This window comes from Orbicella faveolata, unplaced genomic scaffold (genome assembly GCF_042242905.1).
Source record: "Orbicella faveolata isolate gen_17 unplaced genomic scaffold, um_ofav_v1 contig_4, whole genome shotgun sequence".
NCBI classification, from domain to species: Eukaryota; Metazoa; Cnidaria; class Anthozoa; order Scleractinia; family Merulinidae; genus Orbicella; species Orbicella faveolata.
In genome coordinates, this window is record NW_028301569.1 from 1,484,113 (window position 1) to 1,505,481 (window position 21,369).

The 21,369-nt window shown below is 38.1% G+C and overlaps 1 protein-coding gene across 5 annotated transcripts in view; it reads left to right on the plus strand.

Annotated features, from left to right (window-relative positions):
* The window catches only part of LOC110055695 (general transcription factor 3C polypeptide 1-like), a 282,425-nt gene that overhangs the window by 180,212 nt on the left and 80,844 nt on the right, over positions 1 to 21,369 (plus strand). For all 5 annotated transcript variants that reach the window (XM_089276241.1, XM_089276243.1, XM_089276244.1 and 2 more), the window contains 10 exons: positions 1,582 to 1,765; positions 1,855 to 2,083; positions 3,824 to 4,005; positions 4,278 to 4,412; positions 4,949 to 5,031; positions 5,196 to 5,294; positions 6,372 to 6,485; positions 14,188 to 14,270; positions 19,227 to 19,323; positions 19,556 to 19,654. In XM_089276241.1, the coding sequence (XP_089132367.1) occupies positions 1,582 to 1,765; positions 1,855 to 2,083; positions 3,824 to 4,005; positions 4,278 to 4,412; positions 4,949 to 5,031; positions 5,196 to 5,294; positions 6,372 to 6,485; positions 14,188 to 14,270; positions 19,227 to 19,323; positions 19,556 to 19,654 (1,305 nt within the window). The remainder of the gene's footprint in view (positions 1 to 1,581; positions 1,766 to 1,854; positions 2,084 to 3,823; positions 4,006 to 4,277; positions 4,413 to 4,948; positions 5,032 to 5,195; positions 5,295 to 6,371; positions 6,486 to 14,187; positions 14,271 to 19,226; positions 19,324 to 19,555; positions 19,655 to 21,369) is intronic.

Below are 21,369 nucleotides of genomic sequence, written 5' to 3' on the forward strand. Positions count from 1 at the left end.
TGCTCGTCCACGTGCCACCCCCAGCGACCCATTGTTCCGGCTTTCCTCTGGACTACCACTAGCCCGCAGAGATCTCACCGCTTTCCTTTCAACACTGCTCTGACTCGTGGGTCTAGACCCTCACCATTACAGCGGACACAGTTTTCACATTGGTGGTGCAACGTCTGCTACCATCGCAGGACTGAACAATTATGAGATCAAACTGCTAGGTCGCTGGTCCTCCGATTGTTATAAAAGATACATTCGCTCTCCCTTAAGTCTCTTCCTAAAGGTTGCTCCTCGTATCGCACAGACTAAGGACATTCCTTACCAATATGCCTCTCCTTACCACTCCAGCACTTAGTTTTTCATTGGGCCACTTTTTTTGGCAGTTTGTTTTGTGTCCCAATATATACATTACATTAAACTGCTCGTTTGAGGCCCAACCCCGTGTGCTGTTCTTCTTGTGGTAAGGGGCAGGGACATTAAGTGATGTTAATATTGTTAATATAGTTTAATGTAGCCGGCACGTGCTAGCATCATATCACATTGTACACTCGCTTATCGCTCTTAAGTTCGATCGTTTAGCTGTTTCCCTTAACCCTCCCTACCCCTAGCAGTTTGTTTTGTGTCCCAATATATACATTACATTAAACTGCTCGTTTGAGGCCCAACCCCGTGTGCTGTTCTTCTTGTGGTAAGGGGCAGGGACATTAAGCTTACATATCTTTGACAAGATAATACAAAGTCTTACTTTATAAAGCAGCTAATTAGAATTGGGACACTTCTTAATAAAGAAAAGTACTTAATAAATTAGAAAGGTCATATGCATGTGCTTATCAAAAGCAGGGCACTGAATTGAATCGTTATGATATACATGTACTGCTAACACAGAGTGTTAAGATGTAAATTCTTGGAAGGGCATTATATACACTGAATTGAAATGTGTGAAAAAGGCTGGGTCTAGTTGTTCAGAGCAATGCCAATCCAGGATTGGCATTGATTATAATTATCATTATTTTTGTGGCTTGTAGGGAGGATTTCTGGTCTTATTTTTTATCCTTCCGTTTTGACTTTGACTGATCTTGAACTTTACAAAGCAATAGCAGTGAAAAGCACCTACGCACAAGAAAAATTTAAAACTTGTTTAATCCTAGGTTTGTAATAATCAGCTTTTGAATGACTGAGCTGCAGTGTAGGAGGAAAATATAGAACATTGTAGTGTTGTTGGCCTTTAAATCAAACCAGCAACCCAGCATTTTGTGAAGACGTGGACACTAAAATCAATTTAAATGTATCTATAGGTAAAACTACATGTATGTGTTCTGTTGTCCCAGAAGTGTTCAATCTGCTGCATGATCTTATCACACTATCCTGAATCATTCCCTATTAACCATAAAAATGTAAGCCTAACCCTAAAATTAATTAATACTGATGAGACCACATGTATAGCCCCAAAACACTAACCTGCTACCTTGTTTTGCCATGGTACTATTTTTTTTTGTTAAAAATTTGACTCTGAGGTTGTTAACTTCCTGCATCCAAACATTCTCCTTTCATTTAGATAATTATATGCTTGCTCTTTTTGTTGCGTTGTTACAGATCAAGATGTTTTTAAGCAAGGGTTCAAAATTGCTGGACACAACAAAATCTATCCCCAACTACAAAACTGCCCGTCCACCACCAGGGAAATCGTTTGTATCTCGCTGTCACATGTTCACAAGTATGATAGCTGTGCAGAGTTTCTGGAGTGACTTGAAATGTGTTTGTCTTAATACGCCATTGGGTAAGTTTTTTAGATGGTCTTATTGTTGTGGCTGAATTGTTGTGAAGCAGTCATATCATCAAGAACAAAACCAATTGAATTGGTTTCAGGGTTAGTGAAAGTTGACGATGGATCAACAACCAGCAGTGACAAAGTAACTTTTTCCAACAAACATAAGAGGCTTATTCACTATGCCACAGAAGAAGTGGATGAAAATAAGGTTGAGTTTCCACCTGGAGACCAGCTAGGTGCTGCAGGATTGGACAGAGGTTTTTTCAGTCATTTGAAGAAGAACTGGACAAGAGTGATGACATCCTCATCCACTGCGCAACTTAAACGGTCAGTTTTTTCATTGATATTAATATCAGGGCTCGAAATTGCGACTCACTGGTCGCCAATGCGACCAAAAATTGAGCACTGGCAACTAAATTTTCAGAACTGGTCGCCAGCTGGCGACTCGCGTTTTGTCCGATAACTAAAGAAAACCATGACACAACTTTTGTTTTTAAATCTTTATATTAGGAAATCAATCAGATATGATAGCTAGTATACAGCTCACTTTTCTGTCCCCAGTAAAAAAATGTCTGAATATTACAAGATAATTGAAAAAATTGAATGTATTTCAACATGTCGATACTGCGTTCACGGCGCGCCATATTGTTTCAGCGGCTTCTTCCGAAACTGGGATCGCAGGCGCACTTCAACACCATGTGCTTTTCATTTGCCGCGAGAATGGCGGCAGCTACCAATCAGTCGAAGGAAAGGCATCAAGGAAAGCAAGTCGAAAATAAAGAATGGCATTTCGAAGAAGCAGCAAAGGGAAAATATGCAAGGACCCATCTTTGTCTCACAATGAAAACCACGGACTTGAAACGTTTTATGCTTCGCTTCATTTAAAATGACTATGGAGACAACCATCACCTTCGCACCAGAGACATATCACCTAAGAACAACAGTAGCTTTATAACTAAATGTTACTCGTGTTGTTTCTAATTGTTTTCGCTCTTCGATTGTGACTTTTCTTGCGTCCAAAGTAACGTATAAAATCGTGTTCTTGTGTAAGTTACATATAAAATAAGTTGGCGACCAAACTTTACGATCTGGCGACCAAAATTGTTCCATTAGTTGCCAGAGGGCTTCCGAATGAAAAAGTTAATTTTGAGCCCTGAATATATACACCGTTTTGGATGGTTTGACATGTATACATGTGGATATTTTTTGAGTTGCCTAGAAAGAAATACAAGCTATTAGAAAAACATGTCTGCATACATTATAATTTGTAGACCATTGAAAAGACGATTTATCATAATTCAAATAGTGTGTCAATTTTAACTCGTGAATGCATAGGTACATGTGTGAGCAAGTTGTAACAGTTAGTTGGGGAAAAAATGACTTGCTCACTCAATTGTTTCTTGGTGATCGGGGATGAGCCAGAACTAAAGTTTTATGTTAAAACTGAACAATGGCATGCAAAACCAGCTGGACAATATTTTTGATCACTCTTGTCAAGTATTATATAAACATGTCCCTTTCAAATATCACCTTATCATGCATGGTTAATTCTTAGAAACCAACTACTGCTTATACTTAAAGTATGGAGATCACCTTGTGAATTCACATGTTGGCTTTAAGAGTCTTTGATCTAGTATTTTGATTTCTACATATAGTTCAATCTTGAAATACATCCTGTATCTTCCAAAAATTGTACCAATCACATAAGATGTGTGCAAACGACAGAAACAAAATACAAATCTACAATGCAGTATGGGCTCATGTTTTACACATTTTGTGACCTATATGGTAAAATTGCATAATAGTGGAATAATATCACATACAATATAAATAAAGTTGTCTCATTCATAGCCCCTTCCTTCATAAAGAGAAGGATTCAGGCCAAGATTGAAATTGCCCTGTTTGGTCAACTACAAACATTGTGGTTTTGGTTGATTGAATTAATAACAAATTTGAGAACTTTTTCTGTCTTTTACATTCTTTCTGTGGTGTCATTAGGATTAATAAGGCAAAATCGAGAATCTTGAGCATGGTGTCAACAAAATAAATTTTAATTCGTTTTTGTAGAAAGTTGCCCACATCCACAACCATTATGGCAGCTGAAGGAAATGCCAAGAATTCAGATAGTATTGTTACACAAGAAGGCACTCCTACAACCTTCTGGAGCATAGGCAGAGCAGAAATGAAACAGCAGGCCAAAAAAGAAAGCATCAAGCAGCAGAAAAAGAAGCGTAAAAGAAAAGCAGAAGGTAATCATCGGCTTTGTGGGAATACGTTAGCTGTCACCAACAGTATCCTTTTAAGATGAACTACTGATACCCTCATTTTATTATAGCATTAGCTATAAAAAGTAATTTAAAATTAATTACAAAAGATGATGATGGTCGCAATGATCATGTTTTATGTCATGCCCTGCCAGTTTTTGTTCAATAAACAAAGTTAGTATTTTCATCAAGGATTGCTATATAATGCATTTATAAGGGCAAACCAGTTCACAACTTCTGTCTCTCTGGTACTTTAGATTTGCAGGAAAATGATGCAGAACCTGGTGGTGTTAAGAGAACCAGAACTGTGGAATCAACTGAGAAACAACAACAAGGAAGTGTTCAGGAGAGGTCAAAGAAGGGACAGCATTCTTCTAAAACTGGGCATCTGAGTAAGTTAAGTTAAGTAAATGATACATTGTTTTCATAGCACTACATGTATAACGGGACTTGAAGGCATTTTTGGGCAGAGCTTTGAGGAAACTATTGATTGCATTAGTGTTTATTTAACACATAGTACTCATTGCAAACAGTCTTTGAATGTGAGAAAAAAACATTTTTTTTTGTTAAAAAATCCTGGGTTTGGAATTAAAGCTTCTGTCTTCCAGACAGGCTGCCTTCTCATGGCTCTGATCTTTATCTGCCCTGAACAAGCATTATCCTTGGGACATGTACCACAGCCAAATAACCTTACACACCAATAGGTCTGCAAACAAATTGCATGGCCCAACAATGAGTATGATGCTTCATACTATTTGAGACCCTGGCCATGCCAAAACGGTTTCTGGAGGTTTTGAATTTAACACCAACCCTACCTCTTTGGCACTACAAGTGTAAATAACAAGCTACTTTCATGTGCACATACATGTACCAACAAATTAAAGGTATGTTAACTGGACAGTGCTACTCTTATCTTCTGTCATGATAGATGCTATTGATGAGGAAGACAGGAATATCTTAGCCAGAAAAGCAGTTGAAAGAATCACATTTTCTGCTGAGGAGGACAGCTGGGTTTAGTAGATTTAGCTCTCTTTTATCTTTGTTGATGCAATTTTAACTTTACTTAACTTTACTTTACTTATACGTTGTCAGTTATAAAATGTACCATTTGCTTGTGCTCATACTTGTCCACTGACCATATTTCTTATGTTTTCTCTCTTGCTCTCTTTTTCCAGTTGCTTCTGTTCCGTGTTGCACTTGGGGTTATGAAGAATGAAACATCTCGTTTTTATCCATTTGTCTGTATGAGGAATATCTTGCACAAAGCATGTGCGGTTTGTATTTCTCAACTTGAATACATTTTTTACTGTATAAATCTTTGTTTACGACCAAATGAAAAATGGCAACAGTAAACAAAACAGATAGTTTGCTTTTCATAACCAGGCTTCAGAGTCTAGTTGTTTGTCCTGGTCTCTTGCTGCAGCATCCAAGTATCCAAGAACTTTAAATAGTAGTAGTTTACACTAAAAATGTTTAATCTGCTCTCTGAAGGGCATATTCAAAATAAGATAAACTGTCCTTGTCAAATGACCTTAATGCCTTTAACAACTTCTCTAATAGAGCATTGTGATACTTTTTGTTTTGGAAATTTTCAGTGCTCTTGATCATTGATCATGATACTGCTACAAGGGTCAGTACATTTCGCTGACCTCTAGTCCATGGACTACCCCGATGGATGTGGCCCATGGACTACTTGAATGGACTACCCATGGACTACCCTAAATGGACCACCCTGAAATCTGTGGCAAACATAAATTTAACAAAGTTAGAACCCAAAGATGATGTGATCGATCAACAAACGCAATTACGAAACATTTGCGATGTAACAGATTTAATCCCCAACTGGACCTTTCTCACAAAATATTACAACCGAAATGAAGGAAATGAGTTACTTTTCTTGTCCCCTGCATATATAACACTGTTGAACCGTTATTTTCTTGTCACGTAATAACGATGTCATGACGACATCGCAACGTGTAAAATTTCTATCGCTCATTTTTATTTTGAAATGAGTATCTATATATTCCCAATTAAAACCCTGTCAAAGATGTTTTAATTTTAAAAGGGTCCTTTTTCTTAATTGTTGTTCCTCTCCAGTGATTACTTGTTTATACTTGTCTTGTTTGTAGCACTTCTGTATTTGGCTTCTTCAATGATTAATGAATATACAGTGCACCTTTATCAAAACAAATTGTTTATTCCCTATTACAGCATGGTTTAAATGTTTGTTTGAACAATTTAATTGATATGTCCCATGGGACATCAGGTAAGAAATGCATGTAAAGCTGAATGTGTGAAATCCCTGCAGTGAACTGGACATTTAACTTTTGTTGATGTTACTTTTTTTACAGTCCAGTATTGACAAAACAGCTCCTAACCTTCAGCGCAGGATTTTAAAATTAATGAAGAATCCTCAATCACAAATGACTGTGAAGATATGTACCACTGAATGCATTCATGACGAGGTAATTGTACAGAGTATAAGTGAGATGTTTTGACAATGTATTTGGTACTTGTTTATTAAGACATACCCTGTATGCAGACGTTTAGCTGCATTCTTATGCTGGAAATGAATGTTGATGAAAAACTGTTAATAACAGTTAAGTATATGTATGTTACATGTATATGGGAATTAAGTCTTTTAAAAGATTTTGATAATAATATTTTCTTTTATGGTGGTTGCTCAGGTAGTCTTGTGTTTGGCGTACTGGTAATCAAATTTCTCTTTTCAGTCGATGTCTGGTCATTGTTATAATATTCTAAGATTTTCTGTGGTCTTCAATTTCCCTTCTTGCATTTTTTGTAAATTATTGTTCAGTCTTACAGTGGGGCCAAAGTGCTCAGAATTTGTCATGATTGATGACAAAGTTTGATTAAGTGCCAGCTTAGGTTTAGCTTTGTCTGTGGTTGGCTTACCGGCTGCAGTGCCGTTAGGTGGTGTAGGCAGTTGTTTTGCTCTTGTTTCTTCAGGTTTGATAATCGCCAGCAAGAAGCTTGATTCAAAATTTAAAAAAAAACCTTCAAGGGATTGTTACACTTGCTATATATCAGAAAACGTGAAAATGTCGATTGGCTGCTTTCAAAAGCCATGGTTGATAACCAGGTATTTGACACAGAGTTTCAGCTAATTATGACTGAATTTTCACAGTATAATCTGCTAAAAGAAGCCATAAGGGCTAAACTGACTTGCCATCCATCTCGTAAAAAGATGACTGCCAAAGATGTTGAAAAAATAAAAAAGAGATAAGAAAACAGGAGCATGTGGAATTGAGAAAAAAAAACTGCTCTAACTACCGGCTTGAAATTAGATTTGACAGAATGAATACAGGATTTCATTTCAGCATGATAAAAAAATGTTCAAGCGCCAATGTGTGACACACAAGTGTGACGTTATGCTACATTACAGTGTTGCTGTCACACTGACATTGTGTAACACGTCATGAAAGGGGACAAAACCTTAGTCATGGGTGCTTAGTGGCTGTTCTTGCCTAACCCCAGCTAGGACTTTAACCCACTGCTGACAAGGAGGCTGTCGTTTCCATTTTAACCTCTGGGAATATGGTTTGAACCTCTGTGGGATCTCTGAGCACCCCCAGTTATCCACTGGGCCGGGGCAGGTTCACTCACAGCCTCACCCCTACCCCTAACAAGTGCCTGCATGTGCCGTATAAGGAATCAGGGGCAGCCAACCCTGAAGGGAAAACTCCCATATGAGAAGGGCAGGGATGCTTGTCAAAAGATTTGAATTTAACTCCTAAAGATGACTAATGTGGGCGTTGCTCGAACTTCATTAGACCCCTAAGAGATACCACTTAAAACAGAATAGATTCAATTACTAGCCACTGTTCAAGAAAGCATTCCGCATGCATTTGCTGACCTGACTCACGTACTTGAGAGATCAACGAAAACAAAATTAAAGAGAGTGTTTCTTTTATTGTTATTTCTTCAAGTGCACCCTAAAGGATACTTTGACAGCTAAGAACGGTGATGTTTCATCATCATCACCCTAAGTGAGACCAGAATCCTTGATTTGTAACCATGATGATGAACATCCCTGACCTTTTCATGTAGAAGTCCCTCAGGGTTTCAAACATCGTGCTGTCCAAGGCTGTTTCACAGTCAATTGCACCATGTCAAGGTAGTCATTCTTTGAATTTCTAATGCAAGTACTCAATATCTTACCGCAGAAATGATCTACATTGAACAGATTTTCACACGAACGTGTTTATATATACTGGTAGAAGCTAATTGAAGGGGTGAGTGCAAAACCATGCTAAGTGACGATTTGGGTGAAAAAAAAAATTTTCGCGAAAGGGCTTGAATTTTTGCATGTGGTCTTCAATGTAATAGAAAAACGCGGCCCTGTATTTTTAGTGCAGAGTGCACTATTGGGATGGTTATGGGGGTTGCCTGCCGCTAAGGAACTAAGGCGCTATGGCGCTATGGCGCTATGGCCCTATGGCGCTAAGGTGTAAACTTTAATGTTTGTTTAATTAATTAATTTCAATTAATTAATTAGTCTAGAGGCAAGAAAGTAATGGGAGTAGGGTGGGAAAGGTACATGTGTACTCTACGTAAAACACATTCCATCGCCGTCGCTTAACTTTGAACATCGCAAAGCTATATATTTGTTTCAGGTAACCCCTTGCTCTCCTTGTGGTACCATTCTCCTTAGAACAAAACTAATTTGCCCTAAACGCATGCGTAGATTAGTTAGGGTTTGTGGCTTCTATATTAGGTGAAGGATACATTGCATACGGAATCACGCACAAATGTTGAGTGGTTTTCCTTATGGTAGAGCTCAACATGTAAGACGCATGCGTTCTAGCATTGTTAGTGTTATACACTATCTTTACACGCAGTATTTTATATATCGTGTCATGTGACCAAGGACGGCAGTTATTTTTCAGGTAGCGCCAATTGTCCCTTTTTATTGCAAAAGTGAAACGTCACTGTGGTTGCGTAGCTTTTAGAATTACAAACAGGTCGGTTCAACAAATATCATCTGCTGTTTTCAATCTACAATAGTGTGCTTGTCAGGGTTCAAATATATTGCTTCTCCTTAGCGACTTGTTTATTTCTTGCCTTAACTGTGTCTGTAAGAGAGACCAAAAAGTTCTCAAGTTAGTGGCTTTAATACTCCGCAAATTGTAAATTTGTAACAAAAGAAACCAGGAAAATGCTCAAATATTGCTGCGGACGCCGTGGCACCTAATGAAAGTTCAAATTAATTTAATCAGTCTTTGAGGAGACTCATTCATATCGGCCAAGTAGCGTTTATCTTCAATACTTTTCGTTGAAAAGCTTCTCAGCCATCAATATCGTTGTGTGTTAATTTTGAATTGTTTTATTGTTAACAACAAAGGTGGCAACAGAAAAAGAAAGTGGTATTTCGTGACTATCTGATAATTAAATTAGTTCTTGTTCATCGGTAAAAATTTGCATTTTTAGTAAAGCATCGTCTCTGTTCCGTTTCTTCATCACTACATCAGATATTTAACTTTCTTTCATTTATCTCCAAAAAACAAGGACATCTTCCGTATGTTTTGGAGAAAACAGGGGTTTCATATTACATGGCTTTGCGAGGAAAACAAAAGTATCAAGTTACAAAGTTGGCGTGAAGAGCTAAATTGTCACGTTTGCTGCTTCAGCGTATTGTTGAATTTAAAATGAACGAAAATCAACTTAAAGCACCAGTAGTAATTAATTTGTGCGTAATGTTTGGACCTTGAATGAAAATACAACCTTGAAACATACACACTGCAAAGGGGAAAAGCCGTAGCAGACTACCAAGGTAGACACAAACTGGAAGTGAACCGAGTAGGGGTGAGTACTTATGGGACTATTGTACCAGAGCTATCAATTGCGCTCTGCACTATCTGAGATTGTCTCACTAGTTGTTGCTGGTTTTTGCTTCGTTTTCGAGTTATAACATATGCAAAAATACTTGGCTTTTCCTAGCCATGTCTTTAGGAGTTTATTTGTTGAACAGCAAACAGGCAGACTGTTTATAGTGTATGAAGTCAAAATCGAATCTCACAGCATATATAGAGCGGAAATCTGGGAACAGATTGTTTACATCAGCTATTGTGACGTGAGCACAACACGTGAATCGATCGAGCGGCAAACGAAATACCATCGAACTAAAAAGAGATGTGCCGCATTAGAGCTCTGTCAACTAATATCTTAAGCATTGTGTTAAAGTACCTTGTGTGCCTGCCTGGTGGTTGAGAGGCATCATAAAGCCTCAATAAACCCGTAAGTCATCAGCACGTTTTAAAGAATCAAAATGTGTTCTGAAACTTCGAAGGTAGCTGATATACCGTAATCGTGTTATCGGCGTTCGAAGTCAGATCGAGCCACGCAGCAAAGTCCAAGAGCAGTTCTTGCCCAAGAAAAATACCCTCTCGTGAGTTGTGGCCCATTTGCCAAGCGTTGCTAGCGTCAAAGTTTGGAAAGCGAGAACTGGTTTTAGAGTGATAAAATTTGTCTTGTATCGACCGCCATGTTTTCCCGCGCACGAGGTGTAAAGAGCCTTCCCGGCATGCATTGCGATCACGTTCTGCTCGCGTTTCTCGAACTGGTAACTAGATTGTTTCGGCTTTTTTCATTTAAAGATAATAATGGCCAACAAGTAGCGATCGATTGTAACATAGATCTGTGATCCAGGTTGCGTTGATTTTATTTCATATCGGCATGATTTGTAGTGTTTTGAACTTCTGGGATCAGCGGACATGCAGATGTATGGAGACCTGTACGTTGCGCAGAAGGGTTAATTTGTTAAACTGTTAGGCGGTGCGTGACATAAAGCTACGATCGCGTTTGTCGAAAAATATGTATTTATCTCGTGATTTTTAGCCATTTAAGACGTTGCTGTATTTGGAAAAGTGCTTATTTGATGTTTATTTGTTCAGTGCAGATAGTCATTGTCCCAGATAACCAAAGTAAGTTCCAGATGTTAACACTATTTTCCGGCCGCCATATTTTACCTATTTAAACCTGAAATCAACATTTTTGAGCTTATACGTTGCGTGAAATTAACATTTTGCTGTTTTCTAAGTGAAATCAACATCCTTGCCGTCACGCGTTATGTGAAATCAACATTTTTACCTATTTAGACCTGAAATCGACATTTTTGGGCTTATACGCTGCGTTAAATCAACATTTTTCTGTTTTCTAAGTGAAATCAACATCCTTGCCGTCAAGCGCTAACGTGAAATCAGCATTTTGACCTATTTAGACCTGAAATCAACATTTTTGAGCTTATACGCTGCGTGAAATTAACATTTTGCTGTTTTCTAAGTGAAATCAACATCCTTGCCGTCACGCGTTAACGTGAAATCAGCATTTTGACCTATTTAGACCTGAAATCAACATTTTTGAGCTTATACGCTGCGTTAAATCAACATTTTGCTGTTTTCTAAGCGAAATCAACATCCTTGCCGTCAAGCGCTAACGTGAAATCAGTATTTTGACCTATTTAGACCTGAAATCAACATTTTTGAGCTTATACGCTGCGTGAAATTAACATTTTGCTGTTTTCTAAGTGAAATCAACATCCTTGCCGTCACGCGTTAACGTGAAATCAGCATTTTGACCTATTTAGACCTGAAATCAATATTTTTGAGCTTATACGCTGCGTGAAATTAACATTTTGCTGTTTTCTAAGTGAAATCAACATCCTTGCCATCACGCGTTAACGTGAAATCAGCATTTTGACCTATTTAGACCTGAAATCAACATTTTTGAGCTTATACGTTGCGTGAAATCAACATTTTGCTGTTTTCTAAGTGAAATCAACAACCTTCCCGTCACGGGTTAACATGAAATCAACATTTAAACCTTTTTTGACCTGAAATCGACATTTTTGAGCTTTTACGTTGCGTGAAATTGACATTTTGCTGCTCTCTAAGAGAAATCAACATCCTTGCCGTCGCGCGTTAACATGAGTCAACGTTTTAACCACTTTTGACCTGAAATCAATAAATTTGAGCTTATATAAGTTGCGTGAAATTGACATTTTGCTGGTTTCTAAGTAAAATCAAAGTCCTTGCGGTCGCAGCGGGCCGATCCTTTGTTATAATAAACCGAGGCGAGACTTCGACTTATAACAAAGGCTTGGCTTGGCTATTATAACAAAGGGTTGGCTCTGTTTATCATAACAAAGGCCCGGCTTCGTTTATTTGAAGACCTCGGCGGGAAAAGGGCGCTAGGTATTTTAATCAAAAGTGAACTTTGTCGAAAACGCTCCAAATTTCCCATACAGTTTTGTTTAGGTATGTTTAACAATGTCCCGTAGTTTTTCCGCTAAGCTTCGCTTCGTTTTCGAGATATTGCGTATGCAGAAAAACCACTCGGTTTTCCTAGCGGCGTCTTTATAAACGAAGCAAAAACCAGCGACAAAAATACAGGACCACGTTTTTCTATTACATTGAAGACTGCATGCAAAAATTCAAGCCCTTTCGCGAAAATTTTTTTTTTCACCCAAATTGTCACTTAGCATGGTTTTGCACTCACCCCTTCAATTATATAAATAGCTCATTCTTGAAGGTGTCCGCTTATACAGGTTTAACCGTACTCAATTGCCGAAAACTGAGGAAAAATCGAAAATCATAAAATCAATGAGCTGTATGAATTTTCAAATTATGATTCAAGCTGTGATTAAAAGTTTTGGATGATGAACAGACAAGAGAATTGAGGAGAATTTGAATGATGTATTTCGCTGTTAAAAATGTTCGGTGTGTAGCCAGGCATGTTAAAAATTGGTAAAAAGGAATTAAATGGTTGGCCAAATACCATATGCTCAACAGTCACCAAATAGATTTGGAGAACGTTGAAATTGTCGACAGATCATCAGTATGGAAACAAAGACTAATTCTTGAAGCTTGGCATTCCGTGCGAGACAGGAACGCTATAAACGAACACATAGCGCTACCGAACGTGTACAATGGCATTAAGAATTTTTACACTCATTAAGAATACTCTAGAGACTATTGCTCATTTAGTTTTATCACACATCTTTTACATATTCTAGCAGGACGCCGTTTAACATTTGCATTTTCCATCTTTTGCTGAAGAAGGCAACAGTAGTGGCTGAAACGTCCGATAACCATATTTTTAGCCACTGACAACCATTTAATTCCTTTTTACCAGTATTTCGCTGTTATTTATACATTATTGTAAATAAATACTTCAAAGATGAATACGGACATGGCAAAATGATTTGAACAAAGCAGTTGATAAGTAGAAAAATAGACATTACACAAGACTGGGAGTTCAGCTGTTACTAATATTGCCTTGGGAAGGGAAGAAAAAAAGAGAAAAAAAAAAAAGCAATGGAAGAAGCCAGAAACAAGAAAACAAACCAAGACTAACGTCTTATTCTTTGCAAATTGTGTCAGATAATCGATACACGGTGAAACAGAAATTGTGTTATTTTTTGCTTTCCTCTGTCTGCATCACTCCAGCACATTATGTGGCATCAAAAAAGAGGCTGCACCCTCAATGCTTGTGAATTTTTGTAACATTAAAAGCCCTAGCACTACATATATTTTATCAGCAAAACTCGTCTTTAGTGGCCGCCAGTTTAAAAATACATAGTTTTACCACAAACTTCGCATAAGTAATCTCAAAAAGACCATGCACTTAATCTCAAAAAGACCATGCTGATTTTTTAAATGACTTACCCTCAGTTACGATATATTTATCCCCTTCTTTGTTGCAAAAATGTTTCTTAATCTCCTCTTCCTGTAGAATCAGTTCATCCAAATCAATGAGGTTGATAGATTTGGCCATGCTTTTGTGTATTAAGGGTAACCACAAAATGTTTAAAAGAGATGTCACACTGCGCACCAGATGTGAGGAGTCAAATGAATATTGGCAAATTTAGAGCACTCTGGTCCAACTCGCTGGTGAGTCTACCAAAACAGTCACAAATTTGCCAGTACTTGTTAAATCCCTCATCTACTACTACTGCAGGTTGAAAAAAAAACAGTTGCTGTGCTAGTAAAAACTTCTATGGATTTTTGTTCAAAATTTTCCTGATAATATTATTGTGAAAAGTTCAAGCAGTTTCCACTCTACTGAGCATGCAAACAGTAAAATATTTTAAACTAAATGATAACAAATGTTGTTACGTCTGTAATCTGTTTTTTCTTTTTTGTGCAGTCTTTTAGAGGATTTGATGATCCACTCGCTGAATTTGAGACAACATTCCAGGAAGTGGTAAAAAGATTAAGGCAGAAGTTCAGGTATCTGCATTTTTTATTAAGTGATGAACAAAATAATTATTCATATTTAAATAATGTCCAGTCATTGACAAATGTAACATTCAATAATTGGAAATTTACAACACTTACTTCTACTCCATCTGTACATGTAATACATGTCCAACCTTACTCTCCAATGGTCGAAATATCCTTGGTAGAAATGGAACTCATCGGTGCTGGATACTGTTCAGAGGTTTTTCTGTGGAGTGAAATCAAAATGTTGGTATTGGCAGTGTTAGAGTATCGAAAAATATGCATTGAGGAATAATTTGAAGCCAGGGTTAACATCCAGCTAGTCTCTTTTTGATGTTTAATTGCAAAATGTGGCATTCCTCAATATATATCTTTATCCCCACTTAACAAAAACACCTGAAATCCAGATTTTGCAGAATTCCTGACATTTTTGGGGTCTTATGCATGTTATGCATACAGACCCCTAAGGCAGTGGCAAGTCTTGATTGTCAGTGAGTCAGTGATACTGTCAGTCAGTCATTTTGAGGACGAGATGACATGTGACAGACCTCCAGGAGTATAAATAGTCTGGCAGGTAGACTGGGTACTAGTGTTTTTGAGTTGTTTTGTCGGCCATTGCTTCTGGCGTAGCATTGTTGTTGTGCAATTGCAGCCGTTTTACCTGTTTTGTGAAAATTTAGAAGATCTTTCCCATGCAAATTAGTTGTAATTGTTCAAGGTAAATTCTACTTCAAAATCACTCTGTCGTGCTGTTTATGATTTCATTTCGAAAATTAACTGCACAGCCTTATGTGTGCCTTGGTTGTTCTTTGTTATTTCATTTAGGTGATGGAGTGAGTTTCCTTGCGATACGAGAGTTGTTTGCTCACACAAGTCAACATATCTAGACTCGGCTTGTGTATAGTGCAGATTGCACCGAAACTAATCTGCTTTTGCAAGCCCACATTCATTGGCTTGAAATTCGGTGTGGGTTACACCACAAGCCAGGGTTGTCATAAGCCGGCAATCAGTGTATTCGCGAAACCTGCACCACCTACTCCGAATGCTAGTAAGTTAGTCCTGAGCGCGATATTGGAGAAATAAAATGGAAATGAAATTGTTCAGTTATTAATTATTTTGTTTAAACCCAAATTGGACCGCAGAGAATAAAGTATTTGCTGAAAAAGTGCATGACACGAATCGAAACTGATTCAATTAGCAGTAAAATGTTCTAAACCTCAGCGCATAATGATCTGAAATGAACAGAACACGGAATAAAGTATCTTTTTAAAATAGTCTAACAAAAGGTGAGTTTTTGCTGTGTTCAAATAGCACTGCAATACATAGGTGTGTGTTTTTTTCCAGTTAAGTGCTACAGTAAGAAGAGTAGTAGATTTATTTACACAAGCATTAACAGTTTAGTGTCAGCGGGAAACTGGCTGATATCCGCCATAAAACTGCAGAATTACTTCAGTCAACAATATCCCTTACTTTAATGGAAATAAATATACTCCTCCTGAAGTAATATAGTAATTTCTAAATTTATACACCCAAAAATGATACAATACAACCATATGAATCATTGGGGTAAACACAGAATATTTAATTTATTAAAAGCAAAGTCCCGACAAGATGGTTAACAGACAACACGTGCGTGTCAAATACGTTCGCTATTAAAAAAGAGCCTAAAATTCTGAACATGAGGTTAACATATGAAAGAGACTTGAAATAACGTTTTTTTCAAATTAAATTTTATGTGACATAAAGTCAAGAAAGCACCGAAATATTGAACATTTCAAAGCCATGGATTTGTTTGTGCACAATTGCCAAATATGTCGGCTAGACTAAACATAGCTTCTGGTTGTAGTCAGGAAGTGGTAAATGGTAATTTTTTTGAGGGGGGGGGGGCTCTTGATGAGATATTTAGGGCCTGTTTACAAGGAGGAAGGGTTACCCTTGCAAGCGGGTTAACCCTAGCCGGAGGGCAAAAGATAGCCCGGATTTACAAGCAAAATTTCACAGGTAGGGTAACCCTATAACCCGGGACAATTTAATGCATGGTTACACTCAAAGGGTCTGGAAACAAGTAGAAAGTTAACCCGGGTAGGCGGGTTTACCCTCCCTGGATTGTTTACAACGGAGAAAGTTAACCCACCTGCCAGCGTAACCCTAGCACGCAGATAAGGTAACCCGCATACCCGAGTAACCCTGGCTGCCTTGTAAACACGATGAAGGAAACAAAAGGAAATGTGTGAGTGCTAGGGTAACCCGCTTGCTAGGGTAAGTAACCATCTCTCCTTGTAAACAGGCCTCACTGGGTTTTTAAGTTTTTAAAAAGACAATTGTATAATAGAACATTTTATGAAATAAGTCCAAGAAGAAAAAGATGAAAACGTTCTTTTATTGCCTCCTTATGCACAAAATACAAATACAATACAGTAGAGATACAATACATACATACCAGTGGTGGATCCAGACCTTGAGCTAAAGGGTGGGGGAGCGTTTTTTGCTTGCCCTGCTGGCTTTTCTTCCTTCTGCGATTTTTCTTTTACTCAAAATAAGGGGGCCAGGCATCCACAGGCCCCTCCCCTGGATCCACCACTGCATAAGACCCCAAATACGCATTGCGGACCTATTTTTGAGTTTGCTTTGGTTAGATTTCCCAGATTTATCACAAAAGCAGAGCTTTTTGCTAAAAACTGATTTTTTGGGCATGTTCAGCCTGGATATGAGCCAAATTAGCTACAATCTATTCTAAAACGCATTTCCAATATGACAACATGCTTTTCTTTCCACTAGCATCACGATTTAGGACATTTTTGCTTGGGCATGCGCAGAAATCAAAATTTTGAGATGGATGAGAAAGTGACCTACGCCTTAATAGGCTTTTCAGACTTTTATTTTTCTTTTCTTATCTTTTTGCTGCAGTGATTGACCCTCTACTGGGCTTGATCTAGATGCCAAGGAGTAGCCAAGTTTAGTTGAAGGAAATGATATTTTGCTCCAAGTTTTTCACTCAAATTTCTGAGCACTTTCAGGCTCCATTGACCAGATCACTCTGATCTGGGTATCACTGGAAAGATCATTTCCTCCTGCAGAACTTGAGTATAGATAATAACAATTTTGGTCAAAGGTGATGGCGTCAGAAGTGGAACAAAGGCCAACACTCGTCACAGCAAGTTACAGCCAGCACAGGCATCAATGGGTTAAGGAAGGTTTTTTTGGTTTAAATTACCCCAACCCTTGGGAAATTCTCTGTACTTCTCTCTCCATCAAAATTCCCGATGACTTTTTAAGAGGAGGGTATGGATATTTTTAACTTGGAAAATATTTGTTCTTTCCCAAATTGTAGTGGTGGAACAATTTCACTCCATCACTCCTTCACCCCATCACTGGGTCACTTCCCATTAGGCATTTGGAAAGCCAGGGGGAAACTCCCATATGAAGAGGAAGGGGATGTTTGGCGGAAAATTTGAATTTAACTCCTAAGGGAGACTAATGTGGACATTACTTGAGCTTCATTAGACCCTTAAAAGATACCACTTAAAATGGAATAGGTTCGATCACTAGCCACTGTTCAAGAGAGATCCACGTGAGAGATCACCAGAAATCAAGCCTGAAAACAAAAATTAAATGAGAGCATTTCTTTTATTATTATTTCCTCAAGTGCACTCTAAAGGATACTTTGACAGCTAAAAATGGTGGCATTTTGTCATCAACACCCTAAGTGAGGCCAGAATCCTTGATTTGTACCTGAGACGATGAGCATCCCTGACCTTTTCATATAGGATTCCCCCCCCCCCCCCCGGATTTTGAACATCAGCCATTTAAGGCTGTTTTGCAGTCGCTTGCAACATGTCAAGTTAGTTATTTTTGAGAGGTAGAAGGTATAATGATTTTTTCATTGTAAGGGAAATACTTACAGTTCTTCTTTAACGATTTGATTCAGGGAAAGTCTTCATGGTTTTTCCTTCACAAACCTACGTGATATTGTGAGTTCAAAAGCTTTCGATATAAAAGAATGATTAAAGGCTCCAGACAATTTTTTTAACATAAGAAACAGAAAGACAAACGCTACCTTTCGGTAAATGGTTTCTTGACAGAAAAAGTAAAAACAATGAAGAAGAAAAGGAAAAATAATCAGTAGTCACCGCTAGGATTCGAACTCCCAATGTCTCGCATGGTGAGCCAGCACTTATCACACTGCGCTACTTGTACATCAGTTACTGGAGGGCGAAAGTATTTATTATTTATTTACATACGGCAGGCTCAAGTGTTTTGTTCATACTTCACTTTTAACCAAACAAAATGATCTTGCCATTTTTGACTACAGCACAAGGAAGACATGTATAGATACGTGTGATGTAAAACGTGTAGACAGGCCTGAGTAACAAACAGTTTCTTAGCGTTGAACTTTTTCATTTTGCAAATATCACAACACACCCCTGAATGGAAAAAGGTTTTATTGACTCGTTTGAAAGCTAGACTGCCCTCACATCACAAGTAGTTTCCTAATGAGTAATGCCTCATAACACCCTTTCTCAATTATTTTCCAAGTTCAGTGGCTCACAGCCACTTTGATTGGAAAATAATTCCACAAATCTTTGGTTTGATCTGCAAGTATGACAAATGTACCGCAACAAGCATTAATTAAGATGGTCTTTTGGTTTTAAATTTAATTTCATAGCATGAGAACAGAATATAAGGCCACCTACCAGTATGCAGTGGAAGCATATCCTAGGATAAACAAGAACAATATATGCCAGTTGGCAGTTTAAGTCCTTCACATGTCAATAACAATTCAAACAATAACTCTTCAAGTTGTTCAGTCATTATCCTAGCCGCATTGATTTTGGCTTTTTCTAATACTGGATTTTTTTTTTTTTTTCTGTTCTGTCCTTTGATTGGGTAAAGTTGTGGTCCAGTTGTTGTTGTTGTTGTTGTTATAATAGTTAATTTGTTATTGGTTTTGCTCTACTACTGCAGCTCTTCAAGTTTATCATGTGATGGCGGCCTTACATTGGTTTCTTCTAAAAATGAACTTCATAACAAGTACAAAGTTCAAGTTCTAGCTTCTAAGGGGGTCAGTACTAATGACACAGGTCAAAAATAGTAGGCTAGTTAAGTATTTCATTACTATTCATGGCTCAAATTTCCACTGCAATCTCAGAGTTGTTATAACTGAATATACCTTCAAAACCCTTTTTAGGTTAAAATATGTTTAAAGGTGGAATAGAAGGCTTATAATGACATAACTGTAGGGTCGTTCTGATAAATTTTGCTTCTGAGCATAGTTTGATGATATTGTGTTGTAGCTTCGGACAAGTTCTCCAGATAAAGAAATTGCATCACTGGGACCCAGCATCAAGTGTGTTAGTGACATAAACAAGGCCGCCATTAGGGATCAGATTCAGGTTGGTGCATAAAGTATTAAAATTAAAATTGAATAGGATTCTGTCAAGCTTACAGATTGTTGTAGTGTGGGACTTCATCTCTCTCTAAGGATGTGTAGTGTCCATGGGGCTGCCTGTGGCTGCCTTTGACAAGTATTATGGGATAGGTCTGCATGAAAACGGCAACAGCAAGCTTAATCTGTCCTCAGTGCAGCTTAAATGTGAATAAAAGAGTGTTACAGGATGCTACCTTACAAAGATGGATGTTATCTTTCCAGATCATGGTATGTACTTTTTTTGTTCATGGGGGGGTTATATAGATGTATGTGAGATTGAGGCCATGTGTTTTACACTCTGTTGTCATGAAAGAGTGAATGTATTCAATACCTGATTGATTCATTAGTTTTTTAACGGAGAAGGTCACCCCAAAAAACTTAATATATTTTTTGTCAATGCAAATAAAACCTTGCACTAAGTTTAACCACTCACTGAAGTGTCAGCCTCTAAAGTGCAGGTTTTCTTTATGAAATTCATCTTCAAAGAAGCCCAAAATTAGAAAATAGTTGCCGCCATTTTCAACAGTACTCAGCAGCCAGGTCAGGGTTTTGTGACGAAAATTTCCATACTCCCCCACAGAAGGGATTGGAATTTCCTGAAGGCGGAGACTGGGATTCTCTAAGACCAAAGCTTTTGAGGAAACATATCAAGCTTAATTGGAATTCCCAGAGGGGTGGGGAGGCCTTGAAAAAAATCCCTTCCCTGGGGATATCAGGATTTTGCATTGCAGGGGGCTTTACGATGCTTCCCTATCCCCATGAATTTCCATGATTTTTCTAATCTGGTCCCTCTACCCCTTGGAAATTCCATATCCACAAATAACAGCCCAAGACTTTAGTCATAGTTTAATCTCCTAAGTACTGTCAGTAACAAAAATTAGCTGCAAAGGTACTGTCAGTAACAAAAATTAGCTGCAAAGTGTATATCGCAGGAACAGGGAGAGCTATGCAAGAGAGGATAAAATAACATGACAGAGACATACGGCTTGCTCGTACACAAACCTCCCCAATTTCAGAACATGCCAGTGAAGAATATCCTGAAGAAAGTTCCAGATTAAGACCATTACGCCATCAGAGATTTCACAACGGCTACGACTGATGGTGCAATAATACAGATTGTGTTGATCAAGTGATGTGGTGTCTACAGTAATCAATGAATCATAAAGGACTGCTTTGGAATGTGCACTGCATTGCGACTGTAGTGCTAAGAAAACAGTTAAATTTTAAAAGCGTGGTTGTAAGATTGAAAAGATCTTCTTGTTTGTAACATGTTTCATGCTTGAAACACATTGTTCAGTCTATGTTCTATAGATAACCACAGTAATCTTCGCTACCACCCTAGTGCTCCTCATTGTCCATGTTACATAGCCCTGGGCTGGGCTGCCTCATGTTGCTTGTTAGTGGGAAGAAATCCACTGCCAAACCAAATAAGTGTAATGCAAGTGTAACGCTAGATCAAGTAGACAGGACACATTTTTACTTCAGTTAATTTTCTCAAATAAAATTTGATCTGCCTCGATCTGGCCTGATTCGACCCTTAACCCTTTAAGGACCAAAAGGACGTTTTCGTCTGCTGTAGGGTCATGCACTTAGTACCACATCATCAATTTAGGCGTCAATAGATATTCTTGATAAGCAGATAACAGAGCTGGGATAGATGTATCCACACAACTGTCTGTT